A 19,792-nucleotide genomic window follows, 5' to 3' on the forward strand; every position below is an offset into this window, starting at 1 on the left:
AACTGACTTTAGTTAGCTAGCGCGGGTGGCTCCCCCCACCAAGACCTCTCGCCCCCATCCACCCAGTCCCAGAGAAAGAAACACCAAAATAAACCCAACAATCCAACCCCTACAATTCACTAACATAACATTTAACCGTCGCAACACTGAACGCCATTAACTTGGACTCTAACAATGCAAAGAGAAGTAAATTGCAATACAAATCAGCAAAAAGAAAGTTGTAACATTTATACATTTTCCAGCTGCTCAAACACAGTCCGCAGTCTCTCTTCCAGTTCCGCTCTTCACGTCTGTCCCAAGCCTTCTGCCCTCACGAACGTCTCAGCCGCCTCGGCTGTCTCAAAATAAAAGTCTTTGGCGTTATATGTTACTCTCAACTTCGCCGGGTACACCACACCAAATCGCACCCCCTTCTTGTACAAAGCCGCCTTCACTCGCCCAGACGCCGCTCGTCTTTTTGCCAACTCCACCGACAAGTCCTGGTAGATCGGAACCGCAGTACCATCCCACAGCACCTCACGCTTCTGCTTCGCCCAGCTTAATGCCTTCTCCTTCATGCAAAACTTATGGAAGCAGATAATTACTGCCCTAGGCGGCTCATTCAATTTGGGCTTCGGCCTTAATGACCGATGAGCTCGGTCTAGCTTGTACAGGGTGGGGCTCTCACCCTCCCCCATCAGCTCCGCCAACGTCTTAGCGAAATATTGCGTTGGCCTTGGGCCCTCTGTCCCTTCGGGCAAGCCCACAATTCTCAAATTGTGCCACCTTGAGCGGTTTTCCAAGTCTTCCAGCTTTGCTCGGAGTCCTCTGTTAACCACCCTCTGCAGCTCGTCCCCCATCGAGGTGACCTGGTCGCTGTGTCGTGACACGGCCTCCTCCATTTCCTTCTTCTTCTCGTCCTGCTCTCTCACCTCGGCCGATGCCTTTGCCACCGCCACCCTCACCGGGCCGATTGCCTCCTCCACCAATGACTTCAACACGACCGCCGTCTCCTTCCTCAAGCCTCCATGTGCCTCGCAGACTGTTTTACCAGCTCCACTGCCATCACCTCGGTCATCTTCTCCACCGTAAGTAGTGCGGCCCCGCCTTGCAGTTCGGCTTCCGCCATCCTGGCAACACTTTTGCTCGTCTTCTCCTTCAAGGGCGAACCGGCGTTTCCTCCTTTCTTCGACGCTGCTCTTCGCATCCTTTAGCGGCTTATTGTTTTTTTATCTTCTTTCTTTTCTCCTCTCTCCCCCTTCACCCTCCTGCCCTTCATCAATCTGACTTATTCTTATAAAAGGCAGAGATAAATTTTTTTTTACCAAACTTCCTTAAACCTTCTTTCTTTCTCCTCTGCATTCACCCAGAGCTCCCCTGGGACCAGCCTTCAGCCTTCTTTCTTCCTCCTCGGTGGGAGCCATCCGACGTGGAGCACCATCCCTACATAGTGCCCTGGCCTCGGGCCTGCCGCCTCGGCCTCCTCGTAGCTCCGCCCCCGCTGCTCGGACCTCGATGCCGCGCTGGGCCCAGCGCCCACCGCCCGACACCCGCGCGGGGTTGTTCGCCGGTTTTTAAACCGGCCCCGCTGGCTGCTCGTGATGGCCCCAAAGGCCAACGATAGTCAAGAGCTGCGTGAAGACTCGGGGTTTTCCCCGAAATCGCTGCGAATTGCGGCCACCGGCGGGAGCTCTTGTTGCTGCGGCCGCCCTGCTCGCCCACGCCACCGGGAGAAGCCGTCTTCACAACTGTTTCAACTTGCCTGGCCAAGTTCAGAGAATTATGCACTTGAACCCCGAGGTCCCTCTGCTCCTGCACTCCCCTCAAAATTGTACCATTGAGCCTATACTGTCTCCCCATGTTTCTTCCACCAAAATGCATTAGTCAACTTGTCAATGTCCCTCTGAAGTCACTCAGTGTTAGCCTCATAATTCACTATTCTCCCAGCTTGTATCCAGCGCCAGGCTCCCGAGTTTGATTCCCGGCTTGGGTCACTGTCTGTGCGGAGTCTGCACGTTCTCCCCACTTCCCATGTCTGCATGGGTTTCCTCTGGATGCTCCGGTTTCTTCCCTTAAGACGTGCTTGTTAGGTTATTTTGGACATTCCGAATTCTCCCTCTGTGTACCCGAACAGGCGCCGGAGTGTGGGGACTAGGGCATTTTCTCAGTAACTTCATTTCAGTGTTACTATAAGCCTATTTGTGACACTAATAAAGATTATATTATGATTATATTATCTGCAAATTTGTAGATTTTGCCCTCACCACCCACTTCTAAATCATTTATATAAATCAGAAAAAGCAACGGCCCCAAAACTGAGCCCTGGGTAACACCAATTTCAACTTGTCTCCTGTCATGAACAATGTATTTAAACATATAATATTCCTTACCTGCATGGTGCAAGGCGGTCTTCCCATTGCTGTCAGCGCATTCCACAGGACACTTGTACTATTAAGAAGAAACATGAAGTTACAGAAGTTTGTTTTATGCTCTACCTTAGAACTGTGTAACTGTTTTGAATACAACAACAATGTTAGTTCAGAGACACTTCACATTTCTTCCATTAATCTGACATTACATCAATCTTGCATATATGATGAATATGACACAGAAGAGATGGAAAAATCACAAGACAAAGTGAGCCTTCTTCTTGAGGTTAAACAATTAAATACTTAATTTTGCTCAAGTATGTAATCTCTCAAAGCTGTCATACTTTAAATGGCAAGTCAGCTGCAAGTCAAATGAGATTATCTGTAAATTTTGAATGATAATATCATGATTGGTTCCAAAAGTAGGAAAATTAAGTTTGTATTAAAGAGACTCAGTAATACATAAATCTAATTCTACAAAGTATGAAGGCAAAACAATGTTTTCAATTTTGATCATTTCCTATCATGATATTGGAGAAGTACGCCTAATCAAAAGTTATGGCAGAACTGTTACTGTTTTACAGCTTCAAAACACAAACTACAGAAAGATTGGAAGATGGACTTTCAGCTAAAATGGGACAAGAAAGAGAAAGAGGCATTGTGTGATGAGCTAAATACACCAACCATGTTTCTTTCTGGATGAAAGATGGAGACTTTCCTATGTAACCGCCATCTAATGCCACTGTCATATTGCACATCTGCAGCTCAAGTTAAACCTGGCCTTCCCTCATACCAACCCTAAACAATCCTCAAATTGCAAATACCAGGCCAAATTCAATCATTCATTGTCCTGTGTGGCATTTGCAGTTGAAGTTCAGACAATAGAGTAGCTCCCTTCTAGCTTTCATAAAGGTTCACAGGCATTTTCCTACACTGGCACTTTTCTTTTGTTACTGATTCAAGAGCTACCTGTGTTCCCTGCTTTTCGGGTTGATAGACCAATGTAAATCACACACTATTGGAGTTTGAACAGCATGCACAGAGCTCCACCACCGGCCTCAATACCAATCAATCAGAGTTGGATTGATTAACGAGTCCTCCCCACTTGCAATGTTACAGAATCTGGTTTGACAATAGGTATTTTTTCAAATTTTTTCAAATAAATAGTTTTATCCTTTTTTGTCTTTTTACTTTCTCCACGTTAAACACTGGCATTGGCAGTTTCAGCTAGTTACTATTTTCAATAATTACATTTAATTTATTTACATCAGCCATAGTAAAACAAATGCAACTCTACTTTGAGTAGGGCGCATTTTTAAACAGATCAATTGTATTTTGATTCCAATTACTATTTTTCTGCTTAAAACCACAAATGCTAAGCCCTGTCTCCATCCTCGCTGGTCTTCTTTTCTTCCAGACTCATCCAACAATCTTGCTTTCATAGAAAGGATGGGTCAGAGGGAGAAAAGCAGAAAGTTACAAAACAAATAGGAATGATGAGTCAGCCATAATACAGGAATGAAAGTAAGTGAATTAAAGTTGATTGGTGTATAAAGCAGAAACTGAAAAGAGAAAAAAGATTGTTTTTGAGAGCCAAAATGGGAACAATAACAGAAGGGGCGATGAAAAGAGGGGGAAGAAGGGAAAACAAGGGTAAATGAGAACAGAGAAGAAATAAAAAGCGAGAGAGTTGAAGACAAAGCCTAATTTGGTGGGTGAGAAAGAAAGAAGGGTTGGGGGGAGGGGGGGTTGCACCCGTTAGTACCCAAGGATGTTCAGGTTAGGTGGGGTTACAGGGATAGGTCAGGGGAGTGGTGCTGGGTGCCGTGATCTTTCAGAGGGTTGGTGCCGACTTGATGAGCTGAGTGGCCTCCTTCTGCACTGCACTTTAAAAGATTCTATTACCAGGAAATAGGCAGGCAGACAAAAGAGGGAAGGAGGGCAGCAGTGGGAAAGTGAGAGTAAAGGAAAAAGGAATAATTAGGAAATAGGGAGTCAAAGAAAGGGAGAAAGAGGAAATGGACAGAAATATAACCTTATAGTTCTCCCTCAAAATGATCAATCATTGGGGACAGCACGGTGGCACAGTGGGTTAGCCCTGCTGCCTCACGGCGCCGAGGTCCCAGGTTCGATCCCGGCTCTGGGTCACTGTCCGTGTGGAGTTTGTACATTCTCCCCTTGTTTGCGTGGGTTTCGCCCCCACAACCCAAAGATGTGCAGGGTAGGTGAATTGGCCACGCTAAATTGCCCCTTAATTGGAAAAAAATTAGTGGGTATTCTAAATTAAAAAAAAAAAAGATCAATCATTGGAATGCTGTAATTTGAACATGAGTAAGGCTAAGAACATGTGTTGCATCAGCATTTGCAAAGGGCCACATGATGAATCTCTCAATATCAGTGAGTGGAAGATTCTCTGATGAGTGTGTCAATACTGGAAAATTGTGAAGTCCTCCTGTAATTGGAAATGTCTTGGCCAATTGGAACTTAAACTAGAACAGATTCATAACTTTCCCCAACAGAGCTAGACCATATTCCAAAAAGAATATCCAGAATTTTAAAAGATCATTTAATAAAAACAGCTGATGTATGAGCATTGTACAAATAAGCCATCTCCCATTCAATGTTATATTACATTTTGTAACACTGTTCTGCCAGGGTAGGTATTCTGTAATCTGTACCCTTGGAAGATAAGAGCAAGTATTTAAAATATAAATCACAGAAAGCAAGAGTATCAGTCACCACTACCTGAAGGATCTTCTTCACACATTCTTGATGACTATTTTTTGAAGCAAGGTGTAAAGCATTGTAACCTACAATTCAAGCAGAGATGAAAGGGTTAGAATTTGAGCATTAACAACTGCTTTTTAAACTGCAGAATAGAAAAGTGCCACTTAAGTATTAGTTCCTCAGTTTTATACACACAAGGTGAAGCTAGATGGGTTGCCTGAAATGTTCTTCGTAGAGAAGGTGGTTAGAAATTCATAGCTAAAAATAGACTGTACAGGCAGATAAGAAACATAACCCATGCACTTCATTTCTTTTTTCTGAATCAGCAACCTCCCACAAAGAATGTCAGTAAAACCAATGGAATCATAAGTATTGTAGCAGAAGAAAGAAGTGTCCTTTGGAAGAAATGTAACAGCGGATTGATTAATTGAGTGACAATGACTATTCAGATTACAGGAAAAGTTGCTGAGCCTGAAAACTCAAGTAAGGTAAAGTGGCCGTAGTGCCAGATGACCATAGCCTGCTTTCCCCTTTGATGGAGAGAGCTGACTGGTGGTGATTTAACCTGAGGCTCACCACACTCAGGCTAGGGGCAAGGTTGAGAAGGCAGGGCCTTCATTAATAACCTCAGCCGGTACGGGAATTGAACCATAAGACCATAAGACATAGGAGCAGAATCAGGCCACTCGGCCCATCGTGTCTGCTCCGCCATTCAATCATGGCTGATATTTTTCTCATCCCCATTCTCCTGCCTTAGCACAGTGGGCTAAGACAGCTGACTTGTAATGCAGAACAAGACCAGCAGCACGGGTTCAATTCCTGTACTAGCCTCTCCGAACAGGCGCCGGAATGTGGCGACTAGGGGCTTTTCACAGTAACTTCATTGAAGCCTACTTGTGACAATAAGAGATTATTATTATTCTCCCCATAACCCCTGATCCCTTTATTAATCAAGAACCTATTTATCTCTGTAATAAAGACACTCAGTTATTTGGCCTCCACAGCCTTCTGCGGCAAAGAGTTCCACAGATCCACCACCCTCTGGCTGAAGAAATTACTCCTCACCTCTGTTTTAAAGGATCGTCCTTTGGTTTAGGATTGTGCTGCTGGCCTTGCTCTGCATCACAAACCAGCTGTTTAGCCAACTGAGTTTCTCAACACATATGCTGAATGGTAGAAACCACCACATTAATCAACATCGGAAAGATGAAGACATTAACAGGCGTAGATCCTCGTCAAATCTTTCAATTATTCAGCTCAATACGTATGAGCTGAGAAAAGGTCCTGACTGCTTATGAATATTCACCCTTTAGACTAGCAACGTAACCAGGAAAATTTCAGGCAGGTGCCTTGAGTTGGTCATTTAAAGTTCCCAGCTCAGGCACAGTCAGGCTAGAAAAGATTAGTAAAGCAGAGATTTTGTTGCAATATTTGAATTGAGATTTCTTCAGGATGCTCTGAATGGAGCTTTGATGGAGATTTATTTTTGAGACATACAATTATGTAGTTTTAAAATAAATAATCGAATAGGATAATCACCATAGAATAGTGGGATTACATACTCGTATTCATAACTCCTCCAGGTAACAGATACCACCAATGCACAAAAAAATTAGGGAGTTAGTTAACAATCTGGGTCCTCTAACCTGCCTTATTTACTTTAGCATAAGGCTTCATAATGTTGAACACCTCCTCACAGGCAGAGGGTTAGAATCCATGGGAACTGCGCATATTTTTTATGTGGCTTTGGTCTAATGGATGCTCAACTGAAAGTGGTGGAGTGGGAAATCTGAGTATTATTAGAATATATAGAGGAAATCAATGGATGATGCCAGTTAGAGGCAGAACGTAGATTAGGAAGGCAGTCAAAAAATGCATCTCTGGAGATGACCTCATAGTAGTTGGAAGAAGAATCATTTCTGGAGTGATGCTGGCTGTACTGAGGCAGGTAGGAGTAAAGCCATGCCAGAACAACCGCATGCAGGAGAATCAGTATAGGATAGCGTGGTAAATTATACCGTGTCAGAAATTAGTGGGTACACGGAGGTACAGCTGTGGCTTTTGCCAAAACCTTGGGACTGTGGGCAAGGTGGAAACCAAGCTGAAGAGATTCAAATGTTGTTCAGTGAAAGATTTATAACAAAATACTTTAATTTTCTGTAAATAATACATATGGTCAGCAGTAAATTTCTTACCTGAGCCATCAGGTACAGTTAGATCAACACCGTGAGTGAGCATCACTCCCAAACATTCCACCTGTCCCTTTGTGGCAGCCAGGTGAAAACTGGAAGAAAGAAAATTATAAAATGTTTCAGCAACTTTTACATTTACTTTTGAAGAATTTCTAGCACCCAAGGCATCCCAAGTCATTCAAAGTTCTCAACACCAAGTTCAGACATAAGTTTGATATCTTGAATGATTAGATTCTTTTCTCTACAAATGCAGCAAAGGAGAAAGAAAAAATCGCTTGAATGAATTGAATGATAGATAAAGACTGAGTGATGGCTTTATTCTCGAGTAACGATACGAAAAATAGTTTATTTTTTCCTGTTAAAACCAATGTGAATTGTTTCTAATTACAGATTTGTCATTTTCCCCCTGGTTTAAAATCCCAATTTTTTTTTTACATCTTCTCTTACCCCAACACTATAGCCCCACTGTTGATAGAAAGGTAGCAGGTATTTTAATGTTGCATTTGTCGATACTCCAAAATAAAGCCCATGTGTTATTTTTTCCTCAATTATTTATTTAGAATAAAATTTCAGTTGATGAACTGCTCGTAGCTCTCCTGTGGAGTTGCTCAGTCAGTCACAGTTTTTAACCATTTCATTCTGTAGCCTCCACTTCCCCGACATGCAGAAATAAACTCTTCCCTACATCACAACCAAAATTATAAACTTCCAACTGGTTAGCCTTTGGTCCTCCATTTGCTCCACCCATTTGCAGCTGTCCACTCCACTGTTTTTACTCTTGACCCCAGTAAAATCCTTTTCATATCATAGAATTCCTTCAGTGCAGAAGGAGGCCATTCAGCCCATCAAGCTTGCACCAACCCTCCAAAAGAACACCTGACGTAGGCCGACTCCCCTGCTCCATCCCTGTAACTCCACCTAACCTTTGGACACCTTGGGGCAATTTCTCCTACCCTGGTAATTGCCCTGCCATGGCTCTTATCTTCACTGCATAACATCCACAAAAAGAATCTTGTAAACAATGAATTGAAGACATTTTCAAGAAATCTCTGAAATTAAAATTCTTCCATTTTTGCATATTTTGAATACAGAAGAATATACAGGGCGCGATCCTACGGCCACGCTGCACCGGAAAACCAGCTCGCCGCATGACGCAGCATGGCCGTTGAAAGCCGAGACACCGCTCCTGGTATCTACCCGGCTCGCAACACCTCGCGAGATTCAATGTGATCTCACGAGACGTTGAGAGGTGAATCCCGCCAATTCAACCCCTTCGCCTCAGAGACCTCGGGCCCCACAAACGGGTACCAAATGGAACTTAATCGTGGGGGTCTCCAAGGGGATCGGAGACCCAGCTGCATGCCCTTTGGGCAGGGTGGTGCCCTGGCATTGCTGGTGCCTCCTGGGTACTCTGGCAGTGTTACCTGGGTGCCAGCCTGGCACTGTCAAAGTGCCCATGTGGCACTGTCAGCTGGCATGGGCACTGCCAGGGTGACACTGTCAAGTTGCCAAGCTGGCATTTTGTGCACATGCGCGACCTGGCTGGGCTTGCCCAGCATGGATGTTTGGGGGGAGGGGTGGTGCGGGCCAGAGACCCGCTCATATTGCGTTCGGGCTGTGGGATGTGTGAAGGGGGGAGGTCGGGGATTCTTTTGGGGCCTCCGAGATCGGGATGCCGATCTCTCGCTACAATGGGGAGTTCCGGCGAGCGTAGCTCCCTATTGTAAAAAACGGGGCTATGTGCAGCCTCGGCCGCCCATTACCCATTCAGGCCCCTTATTCAACACGAGTCACGTTGAATAGCCATGTGTTTCTCAGCAGTGCGAGTGCCGGGAAACACGCGGCTAAACGCAGTCGCTCGGGGACTTTGTTCCTTATTCAGAAGACCACGCCCATAGAATCCCTACAATGCAGAAGGAGGCCATATGACCGCAAACGCATAGGCCCAGCCTTTTACAGCAGAAGATTTTACTGCATCTTCAAAGAGTTCAACAATATTAAATCTAACGGTGAATAAAAAAAGCTCCATGAAAAAAACTTAATAATCAATAAATTATAAACGTTTACAGGCTGATGAGAATATTTATTTTGTGCATTACTAATTCTGGTTTCTGTATATATGAATACACAAAATTCTAATAAGATTATTGCTTCTTAAAACAATACACTATCCTGTTAAGATACTGAAATAGTTACCTGGTGCTATTCTGGTAAAACCAACATTAACTGGCTATTATCATATTGTTATTTGTGGGACCTTATTTGTGCACAAAACTGCTTATAATGTTTCAACATTACATCAATGACAGCACTTCAAAAGTACTTTCTTGGCTGTCAAGCACTCTGGAGCATCCTGAGGATACGAAGAGTGCTATATAAATGCAAACTTTTCTTATAGAACATAGAACATAGAACAATACAGCGCAGTACAGGCCCTTCGGCCCACGATGTTGCACCGAAACAAAAGCCATCTAACCTACACTATACCATTATCATCCATATGTTTATCCAATAAACTTTTAAATGCCCTCAATGTTGGCGAGTTCACCACTGTAGCAGGTAGGGCATTCCACGGTCTCACTACTCTTTGCGTAAAGAACCTACCCCTGACCTCTGTCCTATATCTATTACCCCTCAGTTTAAGGCTATGTCCCCTCGTGCTAGCCATTTCCATCCGTGGGAGAAGGCTCTCACTGTCCACCCTATCTAACCCTCTGATCATTTTGTATGCCTCTATTAAGTCTCCTCTTAACCATCTTCTCTCTAACGAAAACAACCTCAAGTCCATCAGCCTTTCCTCATAAGATTTTCCCTCCATACCAGGCAACATCCTGGTAAATCTCCTCTGCACCCGTTCCAAAGCCTCCACGTCCTTCCTATAATGCGGTGACCAGAACTGTACGCAATACTCCAAATGCGGCCGTACCAGAGTTCTGTACAGCTGCAACATGACCTCCTGACTCCGGAACTCAATCCCTCTACCAATAAAGGCCAACACTCCATAGGCCTTCTTCACCACCCTATCAACCTGGGTGGCAACTTTCAGGGATCTATGTACATGGACACCTAGATCCCTCTGCTCATCCACACTTTCAAGAACTTTTCCATTAGCCAAATATTCCACATTCCTGTTTTTCCTTCCAAAGTGAATCACCTCACACTTCTCTACATTAAACTCCATTTGCCACCTCTCAGCCCAGCACTGCAGCTTATCTATATCCCTCTGTAACCTGCTACTTCCTTCCACACTATCGACAACACCACCGACTTTAGTATCGTCTGCAAATTTACTCACCCACCCTTCTGCGCCTTCCTCTAGGTCATTGATAAAAATGACAAACAGCAACGGCCCCAGAACAGATCCTTGTGGTACTCCACTTGTGACAGAACTCCATTCTGAACATTTCCCATCAACCACCACCCTCTGTCTTCTTTCAGCTAGCCAATTTCTGATCCACATCTCTAAATCACCCTCAATCCCCAGCCTCCGTATTTTCTGCAATAGCCTACCGTGGGGAACCTTATCAAACGCTTTGCTGAAATCCATATACACCACATCAACTGCTCTACCCTCGTCTACCTGTTCAGTCACCTTCTCAAAGAACTCGATAAGGTTTGTGAGGCATGACCTACCCTTCACAAAGCCATGCTGACTATCCCTGATCATATTATTCCTATCTAGATGATTATAAATCTTGTCTCTTATAATCCCCTCCAAGACTTTACCCACTACAGACGTGAGGCTCACCGGTCTATAGTTGCCGGGGTTGTCTCTGCTCCCCTTTTTGAACAAAGGGACCACATTTGCTATCCTCCAGTCCTCTGGCACTATTCCTGTATCCAATGATGACATAAAAATCAAAGCCAATGGTCCAGCAATCTCTTCCCTGGCCTCCCAGAGAATCCTAGGATAAATCCCATCAGGTCCCGGGGACTTATCTATTTTCAGCCTGTCCAGAATTGCCAGCACCTCTTCCCTACGTACCTCCATGCCATCTAATCTATTTACCTGGAGCTCAGCATTCTCCTCCACAACATTATCTTTTTCCTGATATTATAATCATACAGGAAGGAAAGGAGGACCCTATTGAAAGTGACCTACCAATTTCATTGATGTAACTTCTAAAAAAAAACACGATTTGAACAAAACAATTATTGCAAAGTTTAGAGATTTACTACACATTTTATTGCAAACTGTTAGGATCCCCTAAGGGATCAGAACCTACATTATTTCAGATTCCCTTCCTACACCTTGGAATGCGAACTTCCCAGGAGATTAAGGGGGAGAGCTTCCTGCCAAATGGAGGAACTCCCACAGGATAGAAACCCCGACCTGGGAGCAGGACGGGGAAGAGGACCCTGAGGGGATTGGAGTGATGAGTTATTGCATTATGCAGTAGTAGAATAAACCTTGTTGTAGCCTGTTTATCTGGCTACATGTGAGTCCTTGCCTTCGGTCACAACACAAATTTCTCAAACAATTCAAACATGTCACATGCACCAATGTTTCTTCATATGTCCAATTTTTCCATCATTTGTCTAACAATTAACATGACCACATTTGTGATAACCATCATAAATAATGTTTACATATTGATGACGTTTCTGTGTTTATTTTAGTAATTTCTTTAAGCTCCCACAACTCCCACAAAATTGAAAAGCTACACCAGCCACAGATATTATCCTGCTGGAAACATCTCGATTATCATAACTCTGTTTAAATGATAGTATCTGCTTTGTTGGTTTACAGAAGCTGTGGACATTGAATCTTTTAACAGGCATTATATTACTGGCAGTAGTTTAAAACTGGTGCAGGGTTAAAGAACATGTTCTGCAGTTCATCTACTTCCCATGTTGTAGCACAGGGCCCATATGGTTCATGAAGTTTGTGGAAATGTTTTTCACCACTTAAGCCACCTAGCCCAATTCCTCTCTCCTATTCATGCTTCTGCCCCTTTAATATTCTTTTTTTCCCCCCCAAGGAATCATCTATTTTGACAACAATGGTTCATACCAGAGAATTCCACATTCTAACCACCATTTGCTTTATCTTTGTCTTAAATGTGTGCACTTTCATTATCATGTTGTCAGCCAGTGTAAATAATGACCATTGATCCTGTTAACAATCTTGAACGCATCTGTCATGTGCCTTCATAATTCGAGTGAAGACAAGCTTCAACTTCTCATTTCTCTCTTCAAAACAAGAGTACCCGCCAACCTCCCACCTCAAATCCCTGTCAAATCTACAATACATTGCAAATCTGCACTGCACCTTTTCCATTGCTCGTATTTCCTTTCTATAATGGAGTTTCCAAAATCAAATGACCTCAGGGTTAGGGCAAGAAATTGCTCAGCTACACAGGGAATAGATCAGCGATCCCCAGAGCCTGCTTTCAAAACATGTTTCGAAAGGACATGCAGCCCACAAAGGCTATAAAAAAAGGTGAACCATATTAACTTATGCTGAATAGCATACAGAAATATCAAACCAGACCAGCATAGCTCATTATCGAGCACAGATTTGCAGGCTGTAAGGCATCTGCACGGGGCGGCACGGTGACAACAGTGCCTGATGTCGCTGAGGACCCGGGTTTGATCCTGGCCCCGGGCCATTGTGTGGGGTTTGCACATTCTCCCCGTGTTTGCGTGGGTCTCATCCCCACAACCCAAAGATGTGCAGGGTAGGTGAATTGGCCACGCTAAATTGCTCCTTAATTAAAAGGAAGAAATCCATACACCAGTTTCTCTCAACTACCAAAACCATTGTGACCTTAAATTTTCTATGTATGTTTCTATGTATGTACGGAAGTGTGACTTTTATTCCTCAGTGACAATCAACTGTCAATTCCCACACAAGTCATTCTGCTGGAATGCCCTGCAGCTGGGTCGTCGCAAGAGGGAGGGCAGGGATGAGCTGCATATCTCTCAGAGAAACAACACATGCATTCAATTACAAAAATGGCCAACTCAAGGGATGGAACTACCAGTTAGTGGGCAGAAGCTGGCAGCCGTTGCGAGAACAGATGTGATGCCAGCAATGGTAGGTCATCTCAATGATGCGGCCTTTGTAAACATTTTAAAACAGAATTGCCCTTTGTAAACAACTGTCTGAGACAGTTTGCTGATTAAACCAAACAAATCATTCAAAATGCTGTTGGAAAGATTTCCACCCATAATTTATTTTTCATCAACTTAGATTTAGAACTAGCAGAGCCGCAAAACATTTGTGGTCAAATTAGTATCCTTATTGCATCAGTACTTCTGCAAGTTCAGGAGTTCTAATTCTTCTTTGACCATAGATTAACAGAATGAAATCTTTCCACTCTAACAAAAGCGACACAAAGCTGTCTCTGTAAAAACAGATCCAAGAACACAAATATGAATTTTGCCAAGTGATAGGCCTTGGGACTTGTTTACAGTCACGGAATGCAAAGTCTAATTGGGAAGTGAGGTCCCCAGGGACACAGGGAAAGGTGGTGAGCTTGATCCAAAATTAGCTAAGTGACAGGAAACAAAGGGTAATGGTCGATGGATGCTTTTGTGAATGGAAATTTATTTCCAGTGGTGATCAGTGTTGGGGCCCTTGCTGTTGTTGCATATATTTATGATTTGGACTTAAACGTTGATGGCATGAATGGGAAATTTGCAGATGACACAAAAATTGCCCATGTAGTTGATAGTGAAGAGGATAGCTATTGTCTCCAGAATGATATCAATGGTTTGTTTGGGTGCGTGGAAGAGTGGCAAATGGAATTCAATCCAGAGAACTGGGCAGGACTGGAACCAATGTCCAAGGGGGGTTGTTTGCTCGTGCTGTTGGGAGGGTTTATACTAATGTGGCAGGGGGATGGGAACCAATGCAGGAAGTCGGAGGGTAGTAAAGAGAGGATAGAAACAAAAGTCAGTTAGGAAAAAAGTGGAAGACAGAAAAACGGATTGAACTGCGTTTATTTCAATGCAAGAGGCCTAACAAGCAAGGCAGATTAACTCAGGGCATGGATAGGTATATGGGACTGGGATATTATAGCTATTTCAGAAACTTGGCTAAAGGAGGGGCAGGGCTGGCAGCTCACTGTTCCGGGGTACAGATGCTATAGGAAAGATAGAACAGGAGGTAAGAGAGGTGGGGGAGTTGCGTTTTTGATTCCCAACATTAACTGGGACAGCCATAGCACTAGGGGTTTGGATGGAGAGAACTTTGTCGAGTGTATTCAGGAAGAATTCTTCATTCAATATGTGGATGGCCTGACTAGAGAGGGGGCAAAACTTGACCTCCTCTTGGGGAATAAGGAAGGGCAGATGATGGAAGTGTTAATGAGGGATCACTTTGGGACCAGTGACCATAATTCCATTAGTTTTAAGATAGCTATGGAGAATGATAGTTCTGGCCCAAAAAGTAAAATTTGAAACTGGGGCAAGGCCAATCTTGAGGGTATTAGGCGGGAACTTTAAAAAGTTAATTGGGGGTGCCTATTTGCAGGCAAGGGGACAGCTGGTAAGTGGAAATCTTTCAAAAAGGAGTTAACGATGGTTTAAGGTGAGCACATTCCTCTTAAGAGTGAAGGGTAAGGCTCGTAGAAGGAGGGAAGCCTGAATGAGTCGGGATATTAAGGCCATGGTCAAAAGGAAGAAGGAGGCATATGACATGCATAGGCAGCTAGGATCAAGTGGATCCCTTGAAGAGTACAGGGCTTGTCGGAGTAGAGTTAAGAGAGAAATCAGGAGGGCAAAAAGGGGACATGAGATTGTCTTGGCCGATAACACAAAGGAAAATCCAAAGAGCTTTTACAGATCCATAAAGGGTAAAAGGGTGACTATGGAAAGGGTAGGGTCTCTTAAGGATAAACAGGGTCATCGATGTGCAGATCCACAAGAGATGGGAGAGGTCCTAAATTAATATTTCTCGTCAGGATTTACAGTTGAGAAAGGCACGAATGTTGGGGAAATTGGGGAAATAAAAAGTGATGTCTTGAGGAGTGTTCATTCACAGAGCAGGAGGTGCTGGAGGTATAAAAGCGCATCAAGATAGATAAATCCCCGGGACCTTATGAAACGTATCCAGGATGTTGTGGGAGGCTAGGGAGGAAATTGTTGGCCCCCTAGCCGAGATATTTAAATCCTTGACAGCGACAGGAGAGGTGCCTGGAGATTGGAGGGTAGCAAATGTTGTGCCCTTGCTTAAGAAGGGCTGTAGGAATAAACCTGGGGACTACAGACCGGTTAGCCTTACTTCTGGGCCGGGATTCTCCCCTACCCAGTGGGGCGGGGGAATCCGGCGTAATGGAATGGCGTGAACCACACCACCGTCGGGCCGCTCCAAAGATGCGGAATTCTCCGCACCTTTAGGGGCCAAGCCCTCACCTTGAGGGGCTAGGCCCGCGGCGGAGTGATTTCTGCCCCGCCGGCTGGCGGGAAAGGCCTTTGGCGCCACGCCAGCCGGCGCCGAAAGGACTTCGCCAGGCGATGCATGCGCGGGAGCGTCAGCGGCCGCCCACGGCATCCCCGCGCATGCGCAGTGGAGGGGGTCTCTTCCGTCTCCGCCAAAGTGAAGACCATGGCGAAGGCGGAAGAAAAAGAGTGCCCCCACGGCACAGGCCCGCCTGCCGATCGGTGGGCCCCGATCGCGGGCCAGGCCACCGTGGGGCACCCCCCGGGGCCAGATCGGCCCACGCCCCCCCCCAGGACCCCGGAGCCCGGACGCACCATCTGCTCCTGTCGGTAAGGTAGGTGGTTCAATCCACGCCGGCTGGCGAGGGTTGACAGCGGCGGGACTTCGGCCCATCGCGGGCTGGAGAATCGCCGGAGGAAGCCCACCGACCGGCGCAATGCGATTCCCGCCCCCGCCGAATCTCTGGTGGCGGAGAATTCGGGACACGGCGGGGGCAGGATTCACGCCAGCTCCCGGCGATTCTCCGACCCGGTGGGGGGTTGGAGAATTGCGCCCCTTTAGTGGGTAAATTGTTAGAGGGACAGGATCTGCAAGCATTTAGACAGGAAAGGGCTAATTACGGAAAGTCAGCATGGCTTTGTAAGGGGAAAGTCATGTATCACCAATTTGACTGAGTTTTTTGAAGGGGTAACCAAGAAGGTAGATATGAGGGCAGTGCAGTCGACGTTGTCTACATGGACTTTAGCAAGGCCTTTGACAAGGTACCGCATGGTAGGTTGTTGCAAAAGGTTAAATCTCATGGAATCCTTGGTGAGGTAGCCAATTGGACACAAAATTGGCTTGGTGGCCGAAGCGAAAGGGTGGTTGTGGAGGATTGCTTTTCAAACTGGAGGTCTGTGACCAGCGGTGTGCCTCAGGGATCGATTCTGTTATTTGTTATATATATTAATGATTTGGATGAGAATGTAGGAGGCATGGTTAGTAAGTTTGCAGATGACACCAAGATTGGTGGCATAGTGGATAGTGAAGATTGCAACGGAATCTTGACCAATTCGGCCAGTGGGCCGATGAATGGCAGATGGAGTTTAATTTGGATAAATGTGAGGTGATGTATTTTGGTACAGCAAATCAGGGCAGGACCTACTCAGTTAATGGTAGGGAGTTGGGGAGAGTTACAGAGCAAAGGGATCTAGGGATACAGGTTCATAGCTCCTTGAAGGTGGAGTCGCAAATGGACAAGGTGGTGAAGAAGGCTTTGAGCTTACTAGGTTTCATTGGTCAGAATATTGAATACAGGAGTTGGGACGTCTTGTTGAAGTTGTACAATACATTAGTCAGACCACACATGGAATACTGTGTCCAGTTCTGGCCACCCTATTATAGGAAGGATATTGTTAAACTAGAAAGAGTGCAGAAGAGATTTACGAGGATGCTACCAGGACTTAATGGTTTGAGCTATAAGGAGAGGCTGGATAGATTGGGACTTTTTTCCCTGGAGCGTAGGAGGCTTAGGGGTGATCTTATAGAGGTTTATAAAATAATGTGGGGCATAGATAAGGTAGATAGTCAACATCTTTTCCCAAAGGTAGAAGAGTCTAAAACTAGAGAGCAGAGGTTTAAGGTGAGAGGGGAGAGATACAAGAGAGACCCGAGGAGAAATTTCTTCACACAAAGGGTGGTGAGCATCTGGAATGAGCTGCCAGAGGCAGTAATAGAGGTGGGTACAATTTTTTCCTTTAAAAAATAGTTAGACAATTACATGGGCAGGGTGGGTATAGAGGGATATGGGCCAAATGAGGGCAAGTGGGACTAGCTTAGTGATAGAAACTGGGTGGCATGAACAAGCTGGGCCAAAGGGCCTGTTTTCATGCTGTAAACATCTATGACACTAATAATAATAATAATTGCTTATTGTCACAAGTAGGCTTCAATTAAGTTACTGTGAAAAGCCACTAGTGTTAACCTCTAAGTGTTAGGTAATGCATTTGGGGAGGGCAAACTCAATAAACGGGAGGATATTAAGGAGGATTGAGGAAGTGAGAGAACTTGGAGTGCATATCCACAGGTCCTTGAAGGTTGCAGGACGGGTGGAGAGATGATAAATAAAGCATATGAAATGCTTTCCTTTATTGGGCGAGGTATTGAATACAAAGCAGGGGTATAATGCTGGAACTGGTGAGGCCACAGCTGGAATTGTGTGTACTGTTTTGGTCACCACAGGAACAACATAATTGGGCTGGAGAGAGTACAGAGAAGATTTACAAGAATATGCCGTTATGCCTGGTTCATGTTTGTGTGGACCAGTGCTAGCCTGCGCCTTGGGCACATCAGGCACCAACATATTTAAGTGAACCTAACTGTTCACTTAAATATGTGATTACTTCATAAGATACAGGAGCAGAATTAGGCCATTTGCTCCATTGAGTCTGCTCCGCCATTTGATCATGGCTGATCTCATACTGGCCTGAACTCCACCGTCCTGTCCGTTCCCTATAACCCTTCAACCATTACTCACTTAAAATCTGTCTAACTCCTCCCTAAATTTACTCACTGTCCCAGCATCCATCGCACTCTGGGGTAGCAAATTCCACAGATTCACAACCCTTGGGAGAAGTAGTTTCTCCTCAACTTTGTTTTAAATTTGCTACCTCTTACCCTAAGACCGTGACCTCTCATTCTATTTCTGATTAACAATAACATAAAGGGTTATGGGGATAGTGGGTGCAAAAGACATTGAAGTGGCTGATCAGGCATGATCATATTGAATGGTGAAGCAGGTGCAATGGGCTGAATGGCCTACTCCTATTTCTTTGTTCCTTCATCTCAGTCTTTCCAGTTTCTGACAATCTGAAGAGTTGGCCCAGGATTTTCTAAATACTGGGCTATTATCACTTTAATAATGGGGGATTCTAGCACTTTCCCATGACAGATGTTACGTTAACTGGCCTGTAGTTTCCTGCTTTCTGTTTCCCTTCTTTCTTATAGGAGTTACATTAGCAATTTTCCAAACCCCTGGGGTAGTTTGGAAAATCACAACCAATACATCTAATATCTCTGCTGCCACATCTTTTCAGACCTCAGGGTATAGGATATCAGCTCCAGGGAACTTATCAACTTTTAGTTTGTGTAGTGTTCCAGTACCCTTGCTTAGTGATTTTGGTTGCTTTAGGTTCATCCCTCCCTTTTACCTCTTGATTTTCAAGTGTTCCTGGGATTTTTTTTGGGTCTTCCACAGTGAAGTCAGACGCAAAATATCTATTCCAACGCTTCCATCATTTCCTTGTTTCGCAGAATTGTCGTCTCCCCCCCCCCCCACCCCCCTCACCCTCTAATGCTCATTTTAGCTAATCATTTCCTTTTTAAATACTTGGAGAAACTCTTACTACTTATTTTTATATTTTGAGCTAGCTTTCTCTCATACTCTAATTTCTCACCCATTTTTTTAGATGTTCTTTTCTGGTTTCTAAAATCAGCCCAATTGTCTGACAGACCAACAATCTTCACAGTGTTACACTTTTCTTTCAATTTTATACAATCCTTAAATTTCTTATTTTGAGACCAGATGCATCCTTCTCAGAATGCTTCTTTCTCAATGGAATTTATCTTTGCAGAGAGTTATGAAATATGTCTGTCTACCATTGTTTCTGCTTTTGATCCTATTTTCCCAGTTCACTTTACCCAACTCTGTGCTCATGCCCTTATAATTGCTGTTATTTAAGTTTAAGGCACTAGTCTTAGGCCAACGCCCTTCACTCTCAACTGAATGCGAAATTCTGTGGACAAGTGACTACTTACCATTACTATTTCTCATCTCCACCCAAATCAATTCGACACCTTAATCTTATGACTAAGGTCATCTCTCACTACTGTAATATGTCATTCTTAATTAACAAAACTATGCCACCACAGTTTCCTAGCTTCCTGTCCTTCTAAAATATCAATTACCGTTGAATATTTAGGCCTTGGCCTTGGGCACCTTGCAACCATAACTTTGAAATGTCCATTAGGCCATTCATATTTATTTATGTTTGTTTATCCATTTTGTTATGAATGCTGGGCACGTTTATCTTATCTTTTTACCATTCTTGCAAACTCTGACCTTATCTCCTGGTGCACTTTTAGGTTTGTATGCTCTG

The 19,792-nt window shown here is 44.4% G+C and overlaps 1 protein-coding gene across 6 annotated transcripts in view; it reads right to left on the reverse strand.

Annotated features, from left to right (window-relative positions):
* The window catches only part of rai14 (retinoic acid induced 14), a 379,848-nt gene that overhangs the window by 110,383 nt on the left and 249,673 nt on the right, over positions 1 to 19,792 (reverse strand). For all 6 annotated transcript variants that reach the window (XM_072497306.1, XM_072497307.1, XM_072497310.1 and 3 more), the window contains 3 exons: positions 7,271 to 7,359; positions 5,094 to 5,158; positions 2,370 to 2,427 (listed from right to left, as the gene is read on the reverse strand). In XM_072497306.1, coding sequence (XP_072353407.1) covers positions 2,370 to 2,427; positions 5,094 to 5,158; positions 7,271 to 7,359 — 212 coding nt within the window. The remainder of the gene's footprint in view (positions 1 to 2,369; positions 2,428 to 5,093; positions 5,159 to 7,270; positions 7,360 to 19,792) is intronic.

Source organism: Scyliorhinus torazame, chromosome 3 (assembly GCF_047496885.1).
Source record: "Scyliorhinus torazame isolate Kashiwa2021f chromosome 3, sScyTor2.1, whole genome shotgun sequence".
Taxonomy (NCBI): Eukaryota; Metazoa; Chordata; class Chondrichthyes; order Carcharhiniformes; family Scyliorhinidae; genus Scyliorhinus; species Scyliorhinus torazame.